Source organism: Hyperolius riggenbachi, chromosome 12 (assembly GCF_040937935.1).
Source record: "Hyperolius riggenbachi isolate aHypRig1 chromosome 12, aHypRig1.pri, whole genome shotgun sequence".
Taxonomy (NCBI): Eukaryota; Metazoa; Chordata; class Amphibia; order Anura; family Hyperoliidae; genus Hyperolius; species Hyperolius riggenbachi.
In genome coordinates this window covers 195,399,125-195,419,432 of record NC_090657.1, presented here as the reverse complement: position 1 = coordinate 195,419,432, position 20,308 = coordinate 195,399,125, and the positions used below count along the sequence as shown (strand labels likewise).

The 20,308-nt window shown below is 43.4% G+C and overlaps 1 protein-coding gene and 1 long non-coding RNA gene across 2 annotated transcripts in view; one reads left to right on the top strand and one right to left on the bottom strand.

Annotated features, from left to right (window-relative positions):
* The window catches only part of ZFP64 (ZFP64 zinc finger protein), a 42,395-nt gene extending 22,538 nt beyond the window's left edge, over positions 1–19,857 (top strand). Inside the window, exons 2-6 of the mRNA XM_068264035.1 lie at positions 228–464; positions 1,503–1,664; positions 1,949–2,011; positions 9,800–10,051; positions 18,364–19,857. Coding sequence (XP_068120136.1) covers positions 228–464; positions 1,503–1,664; positions 1,949–2,011; positions 9,800–10,051; positions 18,364–19,574 — 1,925 coding nt within the window. The 3' untranslated portion in view covers positions 19,575–19,857. The remainder of the gene's footprint in view (positions 1–227; positions 465–1,502; positions 1,665–1,948; positions 2,012–9,799; positions 10,052–18,363) is intronic.
* The window catches only part of LOC137542394 (uncharacterized), a 383,858-nt gene that overhangs the window by 315,081 nt on the left and 48,469 nt on the right, over positions 1–20,308 (bottom strand). The window lies entirely within an intron of this gene.

Below are 20,308 nucleotides of genomic sequence, written 5' to 3'. Positions count from 1 at the left end.
GCACCTACTGCCTGGACAAATGCAGATAGTAACTCAAAGGGTATATGAAAGGGTTAATAAGAAAGCACGAAAGTGTCAACCACATAAAAATGCAATGCATCAGATACAGTTCGAAAGGGTTCTAAGTATCTTACTAGTCGTCAGTTTTATTTCATAAATCTAAGTTTGTAATGTGTCTGGTTCCCTAAACACCTTGTATATGACGGTGCCATTTTGTCTCTGTTCAGTTTCAGGTGCTGCTACAGTGCTGGTAGAGATCTCAGCAGATATCCACATCTGTGGCCTCTGTAAGACTCAGTTCAACAATTTGGATGCTTTTGTGGCCCATAAGCAGACTGGCTGCCAGCTCACTAATACTGCAGCAACAGGAGCGACAAGTACGGTTCAGTTTGTTTCTGGGGAAGTGGAAACTCCATCTCAGAATGTGGCCCAGCCTATCGCTTCCGAGACTCAAACCATCACAGGTGCGTATGGTTTATTTCTATATTGATGACAGTCACAAAGGATATTTCACTTGCATCCACTTGTGAAATTCTGCCAGTCAGTCTCTTAAAGGGAACCTTAACTCTAAAAAAATAAGAGTTTCACTTACCTGGGGCATCTACCAACCCCCTGCAACCATCCTGTGCCCTCGCAGTCACTCACGGAGCCTTCAGTCCCTCGCCGCCAGCTCGTTTCATTTTTGTCAATTTTGAGTCGCTGGGCTGCCACGTGTATCTTTGCAGGGGTTCCCGCTGGTGCAGGAAGCTATTGTGGACATTAACACGTACATTTTAACGCGTTGCAACTGCCAACACGTATATTTTTACGCGTTGCACCTGCAGTGCTTAAAAACATGTTAACATCCGCAATAGCTTCCTGCACCAGTAGGAACAAGTGCAAAGGTACGCGTGGCAGCCCAGCGACTCCAGGTCGGAAAAAACTAAACTAGCTGGCGGCGGGGGACCGGAGGATCCATGAGTGACTGTGAGGGCACAAGATGGCTGCAGGGGGCTGGTAGATGCCCCAAGTAAGTGAAACTCATTTTTTATATATACCGTATATGCTATATACCGTACCCACAGCCAAATGGATCGGGGATCTCCAACGACGCTCGATCATTCCCCAATCCATCTGGCCGAATCTTCAAGCATTGTTGGCGCCTACAGAAACGAATGGTCATGTAAATAATCATTCACACGATCATGACAAATTACTGCGAAAGTCAATGGGGATCAGAACGATCTTGTGTGATCTGATCCAACATGGTGTGCGTTTAAAAACGAACGATCACAGCGGGTGGCCTGTGTCATGAACCTTTGTGTAACAAATTTTTGTTAAACGATGTTATGTGATATCACAAAAAAAATATTGTTTTCCGCAAAAACAGTTGTTTGAAAAATCGCAACAAACATGCGACAAGCCAAGTCCAAGTCATGCTATTATATCCGAGGTCAGGTTTGTGTGTTACATTTGTGCAGTCATAGTTACCATAACATATTCTGGTTCTTTTTCCTCCCCAGTCTCTGCTCCGGAATTTGTCTTTGAACACGGATATCAGACCTTCCTCCCCAGTGACACCCCAGCCCCGCAGACTGGTGGCAGGGCCAATGTCACAGCAAAATGTCGCTCCAAAAAACTTGCAGCAGCCACCAGCCAGAAGAAACAGAGCTGTCAATTTCCAGGTGAGACAAAGTGAAGCTTACACATGACCCTGCTGGAGGCTGTCGTATTTATTTCCAACAATACCAATTGTCCTGTTGATATTCTGGCATCAGCAGCATCTGAGTCACAACACAACTCTGGTTCAGGGTCTGTGGCATTATAGACACAGAATCGAGGGGACAGCCAGGTAACTTAAATTGTTAAAAAGGAAATTAATATGGCAGCCTCCATTATCACTCTCACCCTGAGCTCCCTTTAATATTCGAAGAATTGCTTTGTTTTAAGATGATTTCTTTGTTTTTAGGTTGTCAGTTCAAGACTGCGTATGGCATGAAAGACATGGAACGTCACATGAGGACGCACACTGGTAACGTGCTCATTAATAACTGTGCATACCATGTCAGCTAAACACGGTATTACAGTGAACCTATACTGTATTAGGCTAACTTAAAAACTGCATTTGTTAAACGAAAAGAAAATCAAGATTTTTATATCAAATACTAAACGAAATATTAGGTGGGGACGTATTCTACTGTTTAAAAGTTCCAAACTACCATTTAAAACCTCTTTTTTTAAAAGATATTGTATAACTAATTGAATCCTTTAATCTGATATATTACAGTTTTACGCATTCACAAAAGTTGATAAATGAACCGATCACACAGTATTTCTAACGGTACCCATACATTTTCTGCCCAGTGTGTCAAACAGATCAATCCCGATCTGCATCTGATCAGAGAGGGATCGAACACCCAAGACACCCGAGACAGGCAAAAAGGGCGCCGGACATTTGGGCGCTGCAATAAACTGTAATGTGAATTGCAACTGTAGCGCCGCTCAGAGGGTAAATTACGGAAAGACAGTGCAATTCAGCCACCATCTTTAGCGGGCAGCCAAACTGCATCTTACCCCTGAGTTCATTGCGGCCTGAAGGGCAGGCCCGGATTTACATCACAGGAGCCTATAGGCACAGATGTCCTGCACCCTAGACTTCACCCTCCATGAACCTACAAACACCTGCCAAACTGCACTGCAAATGTGCTAGCTGGCCCAGCTGTCTTTTTTTCCCTTACTTTCCTTTCCCATCATGGGTAGCTACAGGCCTCCCTTAATACTGAGGGTACTTCTGGTGGCTGGATAGCGTAATGGTTATGGGCTCTTGACACAGGCGACCTGGGTTTGAATCTCGTCTCTGTTCAGTATTCAGTCCTTGTCTAAGAGTCCTTGGGCTAGACTCCCTAACACTGCTACTGCCTATAAAGTGTGTTCTAGTGGCTGCAGCTTTGGCACTTTGAATCCACCAGAAAGCACGATATAAATGTTCTGTGTCTGTAAGTAGCTCGAAATGACCCCGACTGAAAGGAGATCTCGTCGGTGAGAAACCTCTCATTTACACTCTGCATAGGGTAGGAGGGAGAGAGGCACTAGGGGAGGGGAGTGAGCTGCCTTTCCTTCATCAGGTGCCTGTAGGCACGTGCCTTATGGTAAATCCGGCCCTGCTGAAGGGGGAATAGTAATCAATGCCGTCGGGAAATTTGCAATAGCAGGGCGAGCCATGTTTTGGCTTCACCCTATGACCATATTCCAGTGCCCTTTTTACATGTATGCACAAACACCTCCACACACTGCACATTGATTTTCAGTAGATTTCACCAGGAAATCGATTGAAAATCTATCAAACTGCAGTGCTATGCTATGGGCAGTCGATCTACCGCTGATTACAATCAACCCAAATTTTCAGTCCAATCGTAATTTTGGCGGGGTTTTTTTTCCCCCACTTATACTTCGATACTATGATTTATAGCATATTGTGCTATAGATTTCCAGCAGATTTGGAATATATAGTGTGTGTGCGCTTAAAGTGAACCAGAGATGAAGCAACCTCATGTATTTTACCATATATATCCGTGGGAACATTAGAGAAAACACCTATGCTGCTCTCTGTTTCATTCTTCACTGTTCAGCTTGCTTCTTATCAGCCCTGATAAAATCCCTGACTGAGCATTCAGTCTGGCTTTACTATAATGACTTAGCTATAATGATTCCTGAGCAGAGCCAGACTGGATGCTCAGTCAGGGATTTTATCAGGGCTGATTGGAAGCAGGCTGAGCAGTGAAGAATGAAACAGAGAGAAAGGTAGGTGTTTTCTCTAATGTCCGCAATGATCTATATGGTAAAATACATGAGGGTGCTTCCTCTCTGGTTCACTTTAACCACTTCAGGACCACAGTCTTTTCGCCCCTTAAGGACCAGAGCCTTTTTCTCCATTCAGACCACTGCAGCTTTCACGGTTTATTGCTCGGTCATACAACCTACCACCTAAATGAATTTTACCTCCTTTTCTTGTCACTAATACAGCTTTCTTTTGCTGCTATTTGATTGCTGCTGCGAGTTTTAGTTTTTATTATATTCATCAAAAAAGACATGAATTTTGGCAAAAAAATGACTTTTTTAACTTGCTGTGCTGACATTTTTCAAATAAAGTAAAATTTCCTATACATTTGAGCGCGAAAGTTATTCTGCTACATGTCTTTGATAAAAAAAAAAACCATTCAGTGTATATTTATTGGATTGGGTAAAAGTTATAGCGTTTACAAACTATGGTGCCAAAAGTGAATTTTCCCATTTTCAAGCATCTCTGACTTTTCTGCGCACCTGTCAGGTTTCATGAGGGGCTAAAATTCCAGGATAGTACAAATACCCCCCAAATGACCCCATTTTGGAAAGAAGACATCCCAAAGTATTCAGTGAGAGGCATGGTGAGTTCATAGAAGATTTTATTTTTTGTCACAAGTTAGCGGAAAATGACACTTTCTGACAAAAAAAAGGAAAAAAAAAAGTTTCCATTTCTTCTAACTTGCGACAAAAAAAAATGAAATCTGCCACGGACTCACTATGCTCCTCTCTGAATACCTTGAAGTGTCTACTTTCCAAAATGGGGTCATTTGTGGGGTGTGTTCACTGTCCTGGCATTTTGGAGGGTGCCTAATTGTAAGCACCCCTGTAAAGCCTAAAGATGCTCATTGGACTTTTGGCCCCTTAGCGCAGTTAGGCTGCAAAAAAGTGCCACACATGTGGTATTGCCGTACTCAGGAGAAGTAGTATAATGTGTTTTGGGGTGTATTTTTACACATACCCATGCTGGGTGGGAGAAATATCTCCGTAAATGACAATTGTTTTATTTTTTTTACACACAATTGTCTATTTATAGAGATATTTCTCCCACTCAGCATGGGTATGTGGAAAAATACACCCGTAAACACATTATACTACTTCTCCTGAGTACGGCGATACCACATGTGTGGCACTTTTTTGCACCCTAACTGCGCTAAGGGGCCCAAAGTTCAATGAGTACCTTTAGGATTTCACAGGTCATTTTGAGAAATTTCGTTTCAAGACTACTCCTCACGGTTTAGGGCCCCTAAAATGCCAGGGCAGTATAGGAACCCCACAAGTTACCCCATTTTAGAAAGAAGACACCCCAAGGTATTCCGTTAGGAGGATGGTGAGTTCATAGAAGATTTTTTTTTTTTTTTGTCACAAGTTAGCGGAAATTGATTTTAATTGTTTTTTTTCACAAAGTGTCATTTTCCGCTAACTTGTGACAAAAAAATAAAATCTTCTATGAACTCACCATCCTCCTAACGGAATACCTTGGGGTGTCTTCTTTTTAAAATGGGGTCATTTGTGGGGTTCCTATACTGCCCTGGCATTTTAGGGGCCCTAAACCGTGAGGAGTAGTCTTGAAACCAAATGTCGCAAAATGACCTGTGAAATCCTAAAGGTACTCATTGGACTTTGGGCCTCTTAGCGCACTTAGGGTGCAAAAAAGTGCCACACATGTGGTACCGCCGTACTCAGGAGAAGTAGTATAATGTGTTTTGGGGTGTATTTTTACACATACCTATGCTGGGTGGGAGAAATATCTCTGTAAATGACAATTGTTTGATTTTTTTTACACACAATTGTCCTTTTACAGAGATATTTCTCCCACCCAGTATGAGTATGTGTAAAAATACACCCCAAAACACAATATACTACTTCTTCTGAGTACGGCGATACCACATGTGTGACACTTTTTTGCAGCCTAGGTGCGCTAAGGGGCCTAACGTCCTATTCACAGGTCATTTTGAGGCATTTGGATTCTAGACTACTGCTCACGGTTTAGGGCCCCTAAAATGCCAGGGCAGTATAGGAACCCCACAAGTGACCCCATTTTAGAAAGAAGACACCCCAAGGTATTCTGTTAGGAGTATGGTGAGTTCATAGAAGATTTTTTTTTTGTCACAAGTTAGCGGAAAATGACACTTTGTGAAAAAAAAAAACAATACATATCAATTTCCGCTAACTTGTGACAAAAAATAAAATCTTCTATGAACTCATCATACACCTAACAGAATACCTTGGGGTGTCTTCTTTCTAAAATGGGGTCACTTGTGGGGTTCCTATACTGCCCTGGCATTTTAGGGGCCCTAAACCGTGAGGAGTAGTCTTGAACCCAAATGTCTCAAAATGACCTGTGAAATCCTAAAGGTACTCATTGGACTTTGGGCCCCTTAGCACAGTTAGGCTGCAAAAAAGTGTCACACATGTGGTATCGCCGTACTCAGAAGAAGTAGTATAATGTGTTTTGTGGTGTATTTTTACATATAACCATGCTGGGTGGGAGAAATATCTCTGTAAATGACACATTTTTGATTTTTTTTTACACACAATTGTCCATTTACAGAGAGATTTCTCCCACCCAGCATGGGTATGTGTAAAAATACACCACAAAACACATTATACTACTTCTCCTGAGTATGGCGATACCACATGTGTGACACTTTTTTGCAGCCTAGGTGCGCTAAGGGGCCCAACGTCCTATTCACAGGTCATTTTGAGGCATTTGTTTTCTAGACTACTCCTCACGGTTTAGGGCCCGTAAAATGCCAGGGCAGTATAGGAACCCCACAAGTGACCCCATTTTAGAAAGAAGACACCCCAAGGTATTCCGTTAGCGGTATGGTGAGTTCATAGAAGATTTTATTTTTTGTCACAAGTTAGTGAAAAATGACACTTTGTGAAAAAAACAATAAAAATCCAATTTCCACTAACTTTTGACAAAAAATAAAATCTTTTATGAACTCATCATACACCTAACAGAATACCTTGGGGTGTCTTCTTTCTAAAATGGGGTCACTTGTGGGGTTCCTATACTGCCCTGGCATTTTACGGGCCCAAAACTGTGAGTAGTCTGGAAACCAAATTTCTCAAAATGACTGATCAGGGGTATAAGCATCTGCAAATTTTGATGACAGGTGGTCTATGAGGGGGCAAATTTTGTGGAACCGGTCATAAGCAGGGTGGCCTCTTAGATGACAGGATGTTTTGGGCCTGATCTGATGGATAGGAGTGCTAGGGGGGTGACAGGAGGTGATTGATGGGTGTCTCAGGGGGCGGTTAGAGGGGAAAATAGATGCAATCAATGCACTGGGGAGGTGATCGGAAGGGGGTCTGAGGGGGATCTGAGGGTTTGGCCGAGTGATCAGGAGCCCACACGGGGCAAATTAGGGCCTGATCTGATGGGTAGGTGTGCTAGGGGGTGACAGGAGGTGATTGATGGGTGTCTCAAGGTGTGATTAGAGGGGGAAAATAGATGCAAGCAATGCACTAGCGAGGTGATCAGGGCTGGGGTCTGAGGACGTTCTGAGGTGTGGGCGGGTGATTGGGTGCCCGCAAGGGGCAGATTAGGGTCTAATCTGATGGGTAACCGTGACAGGTGGTGATAGGGGGTGATTGATGGGTAATTAGTGGGTGTTTAGAGGAGAGAAGAGATGTAAACACTGCACTTGGGAGGTGATCTGATGTCGGATCTGCGGGCGATCTATTGGTGTGGGTGGGTGATCAGATTGCCCGCAAGGGGCAGGTTAGGGGCTGATTGATGGGTGGCAGTGACAGGGGGTGATTGATGGGTGGCAGTGACAGGGGGTGATTGATAGGTGATTGACAGATGATCAGTGGGTTATTACAGGGAATAACAGATGTAAATATTGCACTGGCGAATTGATAAGGGGGGGTCTGAGGGCAATCTGAGTGTGTGGGCGGGTGATTGGGTGCCCGCAAGGGGCAGATTAGGGTCTAATCTGATGGATAACAGTGACAGGTGGTGATAGGGGGTGATTGATGGGTAATTAGTGGGTGTTTAGAGGAGAGAAGAGATGTAAACACTGCACTTGGGAGGTGATCTGATGTTGGATCTGCGGGCGATCTATTGGTGTGGGTGGGTGATCAGATTGCCCGCAAGGGGCAGGTTAGGGGCTGATTGATGGGTGGCAGTGACAGGGGGTGATTGATGGGTGGCAGTGACAGGGGGTGATTGACAGGTGATTGACAGGTGATCAGTGGGTTATTACAGGGAATAACAGATGTAAATATTGCACTGGCGAATTGATAAAGGGGGGTCTGAGGGCAATCTGAGCGTGTGGGCGGGTGATTGGGTGCCCGCAAGGGGCAGATTAGGGTCTAATCTGATGGGTAACAGTGACAGGTGGTGATAGGGGGTGATTGATGGGTAATTAGTGGGTGTTTAGAGGAGAGAATAGATGTAAACGATGGATTTGGGAGGTGATCTGATGTCGGATCTGCGGGCGATCTATTGGTGTGGGTGGGTGATCAGATTGCCCACAAGGGGCAGGTTAGGGGCTGATTGATGGGTGGCAGTGACAGGGGGTGATTGATGGGTGGCAGTGACAGGGGGTGATTGATAGGTGATTGACAGGTGATCAGTGGGTTATTACAGGGAATAACAGATGTAAATATTGCACTGGCGAATTGATAAAGGGGGGTCTGAGGGCAATCTGAGCGTGTGGGCGGGTGATTGGGTGCCCGCAAGGGGTAGATTAGGGTCTAATCTGATGGGTAACAGTGACAGGTGGTGATAGGGGGTGATTGATGGGTAATTAGTGGGTGTTTAGAGGAGATAAGAGATGTAAACACTGCACTTGGGAGGTGATCTGATGTCGGATCTGCGGGCGATCTATTGGTGTGGGTGGGTGATCAGATTGCCCGCAAGGGGCAGGTTAGGGGCTGATTGATGGGTAGCAGTGACAGGGGGTGATTGACGGGTGATTGACAGGTGATTGACAGGTGATCAGGGGGGATAGATGCATACAGTACACGGGGTGGGGGGGGTCTGGGGAGAATCTGAGGGGTGGGGGTGATCAGGAGGGGGCAGTGGGCAGGGGGGGGGGGATAAAAAAAAAATAGCGTTGACAGATAGTGACAGGGAGTGATTGATGGGTGATTAGGGGGGTGACTGGGTGCAAACAGTGGTCTGGGGGGTGGGCAGGGGGGGGGTCTGAGGGGTGCTGTGGGCGATCAGGGGGCAGGGGGGGGGAAATCAGTGTGCTTTGGTGCAGACTAGGGTGGCTGCAGCCTGCCCTGGTGGTCCCTCGGACACTGGGACCACCAGGGCAAGAGGCAGCCAGTATAATAGGCTTTGTATACATTACAAAGCCTATTATACTATGTACATGCGGCGATCCGGGTGCTAGTAACCCGCCGGCGCTTCCGAACGGCCGGCGGGTTACTACGAGCGGTGGGCGGAGCCAGTCCCCAGCGGCTGATCGCGTCACGAATGACGCGATCGCCGCATAGCCACTCCCGCAGCCGCCCCCGCCGATGGGCGTATTGCGGTCGTTTGGGCCCAGTCTTTGCCGCCGCCCATCGGCTGGGGGCGGTCCTCAAGTGGTTAAATGTTGTCAAAATCATTTATTTCATATTGGACCCGGAATTGGTTTTGGCTCATACAGGTTATGAAAAGGGAAGGGGGTGTTGGATTTTTCCACTTGATAAAACAATTAGAAAAGTATAAGTAATATATCATTGATTGAACCCCCCCCAACAAAAAAAATACGAGCAACAGGATTGCAAAAACAAACTAACATGTTTGTCTTTTCTATCTGCTTTTTCTTACACAGCTGATCGGATACTTATCAAAAATTCGATTGTGTGAAAAAATTGATAACAAGAAAAATCTCCACCTTAAGAATAAGAAACTGAAGCTGTGTTTATAATTACTGCAGAGATGCTATACTGCTAAAGGCATTAAAAGCTAAGGACTGATCTCATTCCATTGGTTAATATCCCCTCTGTTTGTCTTCTCTCTTCTCAGGCGACAAGCCGCACAAGTGTGACCACTGTGGAAAGTGCTTCAGCCGGAAAGACAAGCTGAAGACGCACGTCCGCTCGCATACCGGAGAGAAGCCATACAAGTGTAAGGAATGTGACTACTGCGCTGCTGACAGCAGCAGCCTCTGCAAACACATGCGCATTCACACGGACGAGCGGCCCTTCAAATGTCAGATCTGCCCATATGCCAGCCGCAACTCGAGCCAGCTGACTGTGCATCTGCGATCCCACACAGGTGAGCTAACTTTCCATATCATGACAACCTGCTCCTGCCTACACTAAAATGGTTTGCGTTTACAGTTATGTGTAATATTTATCTCTGGTTAGCTTAAAACGGAAGCTCTAAGCACTAATATTAAAGGGAACCTGAACTGAGTAAAATTATTTAAAATAAATGATGTACCTGCAAATGAATATTAAATACTTACCTCACTGTCAGTTCCTCCCAGAAGCTTACCATTTTCTTCTTACAGTGATCCCTTCCAATTCTGACAATATTTTGTCAGAACTGAAATATACCAGTTGCTGTCAGTTATCTATCAGCTGCTGTCAGTTACAACTGAATGTGCAAGGTAATGTCCATGTTGCCCTATGGCTCAAGTGGCTGATATTACAGTTTAACAGTGTGCTGACCAGGAAGCTGTTATGTGGTAATGGCCATTTTCAATATGGAGGACAGAGAATTCCATCAATCGCAGTGGACAAATGGGACGCAGGAGAGGAGAAAGGGATTGATAAGGGGAATACACTGGAGGTAAGTATAACGTGTGTATGTTTATTTTGACTTTTAATTTTAAGTTCAGGTTCTCTTTAAAGAGGAGCTGTTAGGTATAAGGTCTCAGAGAAAATAAACACATATATCAGTAGCTAAAGATTGACTGTACTTACATTACATATGCATTTCACTGTCCACGTTTGGATTTCACAGAATTTGTATATAGTATTTGCAGAGATAGATGCTCCTGACAGCTCATGGCAGGCTCGATGTTTTTCTGTCAAATGTGTCGTCATGTCCTGCCTGCTTTCTGATCACAGAAAAGCTCGTACTGAATAACACAGTGTGCAGTGAATATTAATGAGCCATGTGGCTAGGAACAATAGCTGATTCCTGCAGTGTACTCTGCCCGGAGATTTATCAGTGCTATGCGCTAGACTGATTACAAGCTGCTGTAACGTCTCATTAGCAGCCGAGGGGAGGGCCCCAGAATGCTTTGCAGTATAGTATGCAGCTTGTGTCCTCTTGGGTCTAACAGCTTTGCTGATAAGCACACATCAAAGGTAACTGAGATTTTTATCTTCACTAATGCCTTTTTGGCTTCCTTCTAAACTGTTTAACACAGGAGAATAGAGGTTTAAATTAGCTTCTGCAGCCTGACAGTTACTCTTTAATCAGTAGCTGATACCCCCTTTCCCATGAAAAAAAACTTCACATTTTCTCAAATAGATCATCAGGGGGGGGGGGGGGTCTGTATGGCTGATAATGTGGTGAAACCCCTCCCACAGTGTGATGTCATGACCATGGCCCTGACAGTTTCCTGTCTGTGAACCTTGTTGCATTGTGGGAAATAACAGATTTTTCCCAAATGCCTGTATCTTCTTCTTCTGTGCATAGAACTCTCAGTAAGTGAACATTCCATGCAGAACTAAACATGTCACCACCAGTGATACATTTCAGAATGTAAATCTGTGTTAGGAGAGATTTTACAACTGGCAAACATTGACTAAATAAATGAATATTGTTAAAAAATATATGTTCAGAAGCCCTTATTCTAGTAGCTTACTGCAAAGAGGTTTGCATTCCTTTCTAAACACAAATAACTTTTCAGACATGGTGGCTGAAATCTGTTATCCAGGTAATTTGAGCTTAACCAGTTCAGCCTTCACTCATTTTTTACCTTATGCATTAGAGCAATTTTCACCTCCCATTCATTCGCTAATAACTTTGTCACTACTTATCACAATTAATTGATCTATATCTTGTTTTTTCCGCCACTAATTAGGCTTTCTATGGGTTGTACATTTTGCTAAGAATTCTTTTTTTCTAAATGCATTTTAACACGAATATTAAGAAAGTGGGGAAAAATGCATTATTTTTCAGTTTTCGGCCAGTATAGTTTTAAAATAATACATGCTACCATAACTAAAACCCACATTTTTTTTGCCAATTTGTCCCAGTTATTGCACCATTTAAATTATGTCCCTATCACAATGTATGGCGCCAATATTTTATTTGGAAATAAAGGTGCAATTTTTTCAGTTTTGCGTCCATCACTATTTACAAGCTAATAATTAAAACATTTTTAATATTATACCCTCTTGACATGCAAAAAAGTTCAGACCCTTAGGTAACTATTTGTTTTTTATTGTAAATTTTTTTTTATTAAACATTTTATTTGGGTATTTTTTGGGAGTGTGGGAGGTAAAGAGTTAATTTTAAATGTAATTATTTGTGAATTTATTTTAAAAAATGTACCGGTATGTAGATTCATTGATCTCCAGGCAAACGGGCGTCGTCGCAGGAGCACACAACTTACCCAGGGCTTCTAATGGTCCCCCGCAGACATCCTGTGCCCGTGCAGCCACTTACCGATACACCGGCCCCGCGTCCATTTCACTTCTGGAATTTCAAAAGTCTGAAATTCCAGAAGTGAACCGGAGGCGGGGCCGGAGCATCGGTGAGTGGCTGCACGGGCACAGGATGTCTGCGGGGGACCATTAGAAGCATCGGGTAAGTTCAACTCATTTTCCACTGACCCCCCCCCCCCCCCCCCCCCCCCCCTACAATATTCATTTAAAGGACAACTGAAGTAAAAAGAGATATGGATGCTACCATATTTATTTCCTTTTAAACAATACCAGTTGCCTGGCAGCCCTGTTGACCTATTTGGCTGCAGAAGTGTCTGAATCACACCAGAAACCAGTTGCCTGGCTGTCCTGCTGATCCTCTGCCTCTAATACATTTAGCTATAGACCCTGAACAAGCATGCAGCAGATCAGATGTTTCTGACATTATCATCAGATCTGACAAGATTGGCTGCAAGTTTGTGTATGGTGTGATTCAGACCATACTGCAGCCAAATAGACCAGCAGGGCTGCCAGGCAACTGGTATTGTTTTAAAAGGAAATAAATATGGCATCCTCTATTCTTCTCAATACAGTTGTCCTTTTAAACTACCCCTGAAGTGGGATAAAATCTATTAAATGAAGCCCACGATGGGATTGATTACCTTTTGTAGACGTGGCTGGGCACTGTTTGTTGTCTTGGGGGTCTTCATGATCCACGTAGCTCCCGCTGAGCTTTTCTGAAGTGCGCAGGTGCACATTTTAGCACTGCGCCTGTGCAGTGAAAGTGTGAATGAGTGCTTGCTTTCTCTGTGCTCTCGCGGTTTGGAACTTGCACCTGCGTAGTTACGACTCGCGTGCCGTCGCTAAGGGGAGCTTCCTGGTCTTCATATTTGACAAGAGCATTCAGTCTAATATGAAGACGGGGGGGAAGGGGGGGGGTGCAGAAGCGGCAGCAGACTTCTACAAAGGTAATAGCCCACCATGTACTTTACGTCGGCCGTATGCTGTACACACATTAGAAAGGTGAACGATCTTCGGCCGAATTATCTGCCGTTTTTCTTTTTTTTTTATAGACTGTGCCTTTTAGATTATGAAAAAGCCCATGAGTTTTGTACTGACTGTTTTTCTATGCTTTTCAATAAACCAGTAAACAGTTAAGTAATTTCAAGAAAGTAATTCTGCAGAAAATTGTAATCCAACTTGCTTTTTGTTTAGTGAAAAAAAACTTCTTAAAGCATATATTGATCTCATCCTCCTGAAGAGGATAATAATCTAAATGCATAGTAATGTGCTTTTCTGATCTGCATAATAAAGCTTTTAGTGCAATTAAGTGTGAAATTTAGCTGAACATCCCAAATATCGCTTGGTTGTTTACAGAGCTGAGATATTCTCTGTTATGAGAAGAATAAATTTGGAGTAAAAACCTGTTTTTTACTACAAATCGGCCTCCCACTGATATTTTAATTAAAGCACACTTGTAATGTATACAGAACAAAGTGCGGTCTGATAGCCGGCACCAGTTGTGCCGCTGTAGAGAGTGCGGAGAGGTGAAGAGTTTATCCCGCAGAAGATGAGCAATAGCCTGGACAAAATTAGCTTCGGCAAAGTGATACGCAGATTCGGCGTTTGCTGCAATTTTCTCATTTACATAAAGTGTTCCCTAATTTGTCCTCATGGATTGAATGGCTTTAATCATAATGGACAAATGGTATAGCAAGCTCTTCGGAACTGAATGCGGAAGGAACTCCTCAATTATAACACCAGATGATAGTGACACATTACACCTGTGTTAGAGTAAAACCCATCTATACTTTGTTTTTGGGGGGGGGGGGGGGTGCTGTTCTGACCCTGCCTTGCTCTCCAGCCCCAACCACAAATAAGGTGGGTATCTCTCTCCTTTCTGATCACACAGAGCAACAGAAGGCAGTAAAAGTACGCATTGCAATGCCGCTGTATGAGTTAGGCATCGGATGGTGTCGTTACTAATAAAAAATTGGTCATTTTAATTACTGATTATGCTTGCACTACCCGACACCCATTCTCATTTAAACCCTTCCCTCCTAGTGCTTAACCACCCACTCAGCTTTTATTTATTTTTAAGCAAAAAGTGTCCGGTCCAAAATTATTCATATCCTTTTCAATAATCAATAGAAAAGGCTTTATTGGCTATTACTGCAAGGTATGTAGTGCATATTTGCCTAGACATGTGACCTGCAGTTAGCATTGTTAAACCCATGCATAGAAGTGTTCTAGACGTGTCTTTCAGACTGTAAGACACACCTTTTCTTCAGACTGCTATTGTGTGATATAACTTACTCCACTGGCTGTTCTGTCATCAAGTCTGACTGGATTAGCTGCATGCCTGTTTCAGGTGTGTGATTCACACACTACTGATGCATGTAAGATCAGCAGGAAAGCCAGGAAACTGGTATTGTTTATAAAGAAATAAATATGGTAGCCTCCATATCCTTCTCACTTCAGTGACCTTTAAGACCCCATCATGGCCCACAAGTCAAAAGTTTTGCCCACCGCTGAGCTAGTGCAATAATAAAGATAGTTTTTCATCCTCCCTTGGCTGGCGCTTTATTACTTTTTGTCTTGTGGCAGAGTTGTGTTGATGCCAATGTGCTGGTGTGAACTTATTAGAAGTTAACAACTTCAGCACTTTTTCTTAATTTTATTACCATGTTTGCAAACCATGAGCATAGGTGGTTATATATTTATCCTCTGGGTAGGAACACACTAGGCAGAAGCGCATATGTGGTTTCCACTGTGTTATGGAAAATGCATATGCGATTCTGCCTAGTGTGTTCCTACCCTCTGTGAAGTATGAATTATAGTGTGATGTGATGAAGACCACAAAAGGATTTATACTTACTGGGGCTTCCTCCATCCCCCTGTAGTGCGTGAGCTCCCTCGCTGTCTCCCCTGTCCCATCCGTTCAGCCCCAGTAAAGCCCCCGACTGAACCAGCTGGGGACTACTGCCTCCTTGGTTGTACTCCCATTGCAGTGAGCATTTAGCACCTGTGCAGTTAAAAGCCTTAAAGGAGTACTATCGATTGAAACGACTTTTTTTTTAATACTCTATATTAGTGTACACATTACCACTAGTGCTAGGGGCACTTTATTTATTCACTTAGGTCTCTCTCTCACTATCCCTGCTTAAAAATTCACTTCTCACACAGCTCATAGTAGTTTGGGTCACCCTGAGCTGCTTGGTTACTCTGTCACACAGCTCACAAAAATATTTCACTGTGTCACTCACAGCATGCAGCAGACATGAGGAGAAATAGGCTGATCTGAGGTGGTAACAGGTAACTAAATGAGCTGTAATATTGCTGGAATATAACTAGCTATTGTGTTTACACTCAGACTGCTTGCCTGGCTGTCTGCTTGAGGTGATACACTCCAGGCTGCATCCACTTTACAAGCTGCTGAGAGGGGCAGATCACTGTTTACAATTAGCATTATTAGTATCTTTATCAGTCAAGAGAAGCAAAGATAATAAACACACATTGCTAGAATCTTTAACCCCTTACCACCATATCAACAAGATTCTTTCAGCAAGGTGATAATTAAACTATAAACTGAGGAGTTGATAGCAACTCCCCTGTGCAGACATGGTCTAGCCCTCTGAGAGCAGTCAGTATTAGATACATTTTGTATCCAACACTGACGCCAAAACTGACGGAGGATTTTACAGCTGAGAGGAACAGCTGTGTGAGGAATCAAATTGCTCCTAGTACTTGCCCTAATGTGTGCTACAACATACAGCATTTAAAAATAAATGCATACATCGATAGTATTCCTTTAAGTAACTGCAGAGGCTGAGAATGCTTCCAGGCACAGGAGCGTGACCAAGGAGATGCAGGGCCAAGGCTATGCTTACTCAGTAGTCCTTTCCTCCATATGAAAATCTTGTCCTTTGTCCTAGGGCAGTCATTCCCAACCTGTGTGCTGTGACACATTCATGTGTCGCGGCAGCTTCGGGTATTTGTTGCCACCCCGCTCTCTCTTCTTGCGTCTACTGTCCTCCGCTTTTTCTGTAGTTAGAGCAGGGCTACAAGAAAATGGCCGCCAGTGTCCACAAATGTGGACAACGGCGGCCATATTTTTGAAGCCCTGTTCTAACTACACACGGAGCGAGAAGCGTGATGTCAGCGCTGGAACTTGCTGAGTGAGTGAGCCGCCGCCAGCAAATACCACTGGAGGCACCTATAGCTGACTACCTATACCGGAGGCACCTACGCCTGGCTACTTATACGGGGTGCACCTACACTTACTATACTGGAGGCACCTACACCTGACTACCTTTACTGAATCTGAGGGTGGTTGTTTTTTTTTTTTGGGGGGGGGGGGAGGAGGAGCGATTGTTCAACAGTCCTGAAGGTATTTTTCTATTATACATATGTGATGTGTCATGGAGATCTGAGTGTTTGGCGTGATGTGTCCCTAATTCAAAAAGATGGGGAACCGCTGTCCTAGGGAGAAAAACCTTGTCTGCCAAGCATTTGAATTACCCTCTGTATTTACACATGTTTAACAGGTCACCTCTGTCGTATTTTTTCCAAGCTAAATAAGCCCAGTTTCTCCATCCTTTCTTTGTAATTGATACCTTCCATCCTTCTGATCAACGTAGTTGCCCATATTTTGTATTTGTAGAGCATGTGCGTAATGCAGGAGCGCCAAACCGCCGCTAATTACCTGTGAGATAACCCCAAGCCAGTGCTCCCGATGGCCGCCGCAGCCACCCCACGGTGGGGTCTTAGACAAATGTCGCCGTCGAAATGTCGGCTTCCTCATAGACCTGTGACCCAAAGCTATGTATTGACCAGCTTTGGGTCACAGGTCTATGTTTGGCACTATCTTACAGGATTTGGTAGTCTCTCATATATATTTATGATTCTGCATTGGCACTTTGTATTATGTAATTGTGAATTCCAGTTATACTGGTCTTGGCTTGCATGCACAACTGTCTTTATCATTTGAGTACAGGTCTCTCCACTGCCCATTTTACACCTATTATATTTTGTCCCCACTGTTTTGCCAGTCTGTGTATTTTACACATTATATTACTCCTGCAGCCAGCCTACCCTTATTATAGGGTGATTTTACCTTCTATCGTGATGTTTCCCTCACCTAGTGTTTGTTATTGTGTGATGTACCGGTAAGGTAAATGTACTTTTATTGTATTCAATACCTTTTCTATGGAGATAAAATAAAGACTATTTACATTTTGCTGACAATTTGGTGCGTTGTGAGATCTTGTTCTTATTGGCTTTACTGGAGAGAAACTCATTAGCATAGCTGAATCTTAATTCTTACAGGCAGAAAAATAAGAAAAGGGACACAGCACTATAAATACACATAGTAGAACTTGTTCTTATTGGCTTTACTATATTGTTGATCCAGATACGCACATATTGTCCTGATATCTATGACTATAGCAGTGCTCTCTGGTATTCCCCCTTTTTCCGGATTCTTTCTAATGAGTTTCTCTCCAGTCGGACTATAGAGTCCCTCACTGATATGGAATTACAGCCCTTGAAATACATTCCTGGTAGAGAACTGGGAACTGGTGATAGATTATTTATCCCTCTGAGACAAAGGATGGACTGCGTCATTGAGCTGAAATAAAACAATCTACTTTTTTTTTTTAAAATGAAATCGCACAAAGTTAGGATATCTAAATGTCCTTTTTAGGAGTAGGAGGGTAGATAAAATGTATCTCATCAGTTTATTTTCACTTAGGGTTCCCTTTGAAAATGTATGCTCAAAATTGCACTTCCTGCTGAGTTGGATTGGTCCATTTCAAGCTCCATACAACTCGCATGCAAGCCAGAATTTTTAGGATCTTATTAATCTCCAAAGAGCAATTAGTGTAGCTGTTGTATCTAATGGTGACATTACTGTATATGTTTCACATGTGTTTGGCTCTTGCATCGGCCTCACTCTTATTTTTTTTTTTTTTTCAATTCTAGGAGATGCCCCTTTTCAGTGCACACTCTGCAGTTCCAAGTTCAAGATAAAGTCTGATCTAAAGAGACACATGCGTGTTCATACTGGAGAGAAACCCTATCATTGTGACTTTTGTGATTTCTTCTGCGCCATGAAGGGAAATTTAAAGTCCCATATACGAATGAAGCACAACGCAGCCAGCACGTTCAAGTGCGCAGAGTGCGACTTTCAGTGTGGCAGCAGAGCTGATTTGCGTCATCATTTGCGCTCCCACTTGCCTGAGCAGCCGGTGAAGTGCAGCGATTGCAACTACTCCTGCGCCAACAGGACTGCGCTCAGAGTTCACGAGCGGATTCACTCCCAGGACCGTCCATTCAAGTGCCACCTTTGCCGCTTTGACACCAAGCAACGCAGCAACCTGACCACGCACATCAAAAAAGTTCATAGCGAAGAGTCAGTCTGCTATCCTGAAGGACAGAGACCAGAATATTTCCCAAAGCAGTACGGGTCTCGGAAAGGTAACAAGGTGGAAGCGAGAAAAACTTTTCAGTGCGATCTCTGTGATGCTTCTTTCGTCAGGGAAGATTCTTTACGGAGTCATAAGAACCAACACAATGAAATCATGCTGCAGAAAGCTCAAGAACTAACTATGTTGCATCCAAATGACTGTGATGAAACAGAGGATCAAAAACTAGACAAAAATGAAATTGCAGCCTTTATTGTAGGAAAGATTAAAGTAGACGTTGATGAAGAAGAAGACCATTTAGGGGCTGCCATGGATTCTTCTAGTGATGAAAGAAATGGCCAAGAAATGGGCGGCGACCAGCACCACATGTTAAGTCATGTCAACTTAATGGCCTCCCCTCACCCTTTAGGGTCACAAGTCGTTGTATGTGACACGGGTAGCCCTGGTTCACCAGCACAAGCTAGTGAAGACTCCATACAGGAGGTGCTTATAGAAAATGGTGAAGAAAGTGACTCAGATTCTCCGGAAAACACAACTTTCATCTCGGAGTCAGGTATGAGCTGCTCAGACTTTGAAGGCCTCAATTCCTTAATCCAAGAGCAGGCCACAGTAGTGATTGTGGGTAGTGATGGTGTAGAAAATCCTACGGCTTCCTCTCCTATGTATCACTCATCACCAGACTCTGAGTCTCCAAAACAAAGTTATGTTATGGACCATGCTGATGACAGCTCTGAACTCCTTTGCCCTGCAGATTCTATTCATGACTGACTTGCCTTATCCTCGTTGTAGATGTCATCCTTTGTCTCTCCTTTTATGACCGTGTTCAGGAAACTGCCTCCTATGTGACAACAAGGGAATCTGTCCCTCTTCCGGATACATTTTTATTTTTGGCCCATGAAATTCAAATCCGTACCCTTCACATATGGTTTGTTACCACAGTTTTGCATTGGATAACTGTTACTTTTCTCCCGTAAAATGTTCAAAAACCGGTGAAGGGATTTTTAATCTGTAAACAAAATTTTAATAGTAAAAAGAGGATAATTTGATTACATTCACTTCCGTTTGTTTTACTTTAAACTAAGTGATCCATATACATAACAAATGTAAAGTACAGGCAAGCGGTATAATATGAAGTTGAGCTGCAGTAATTTTTTTCGTCTTTTAAAGTTACTGATTAGCACCAACATAGCAGTGTTTCTACAGGAAGCGGCAGCTGAGAATTTGCTGCCAGTTGTTGGATAACTGCAGGCTCCAGGCCTCTACAGCTAATTTATGTAGGTGGAGGAGGTTCTCCAATCAAGATAAAATGCTTAAAAACAGTTTAAAAGGTAAGTATAACTTACCTCAATGATGGACAAATGGCAGTAGGTTGAAAAAATACAAACATTTAGTAATAAAGTGCCGACATGGTTTGCAGGTGTCGTCCTGCATTTTTAGGTCATTAAAAAGTGCCTTTAAAGCGGACTAAAATTTAGAACTTCCTCTTTACTCTAAAAGATAAG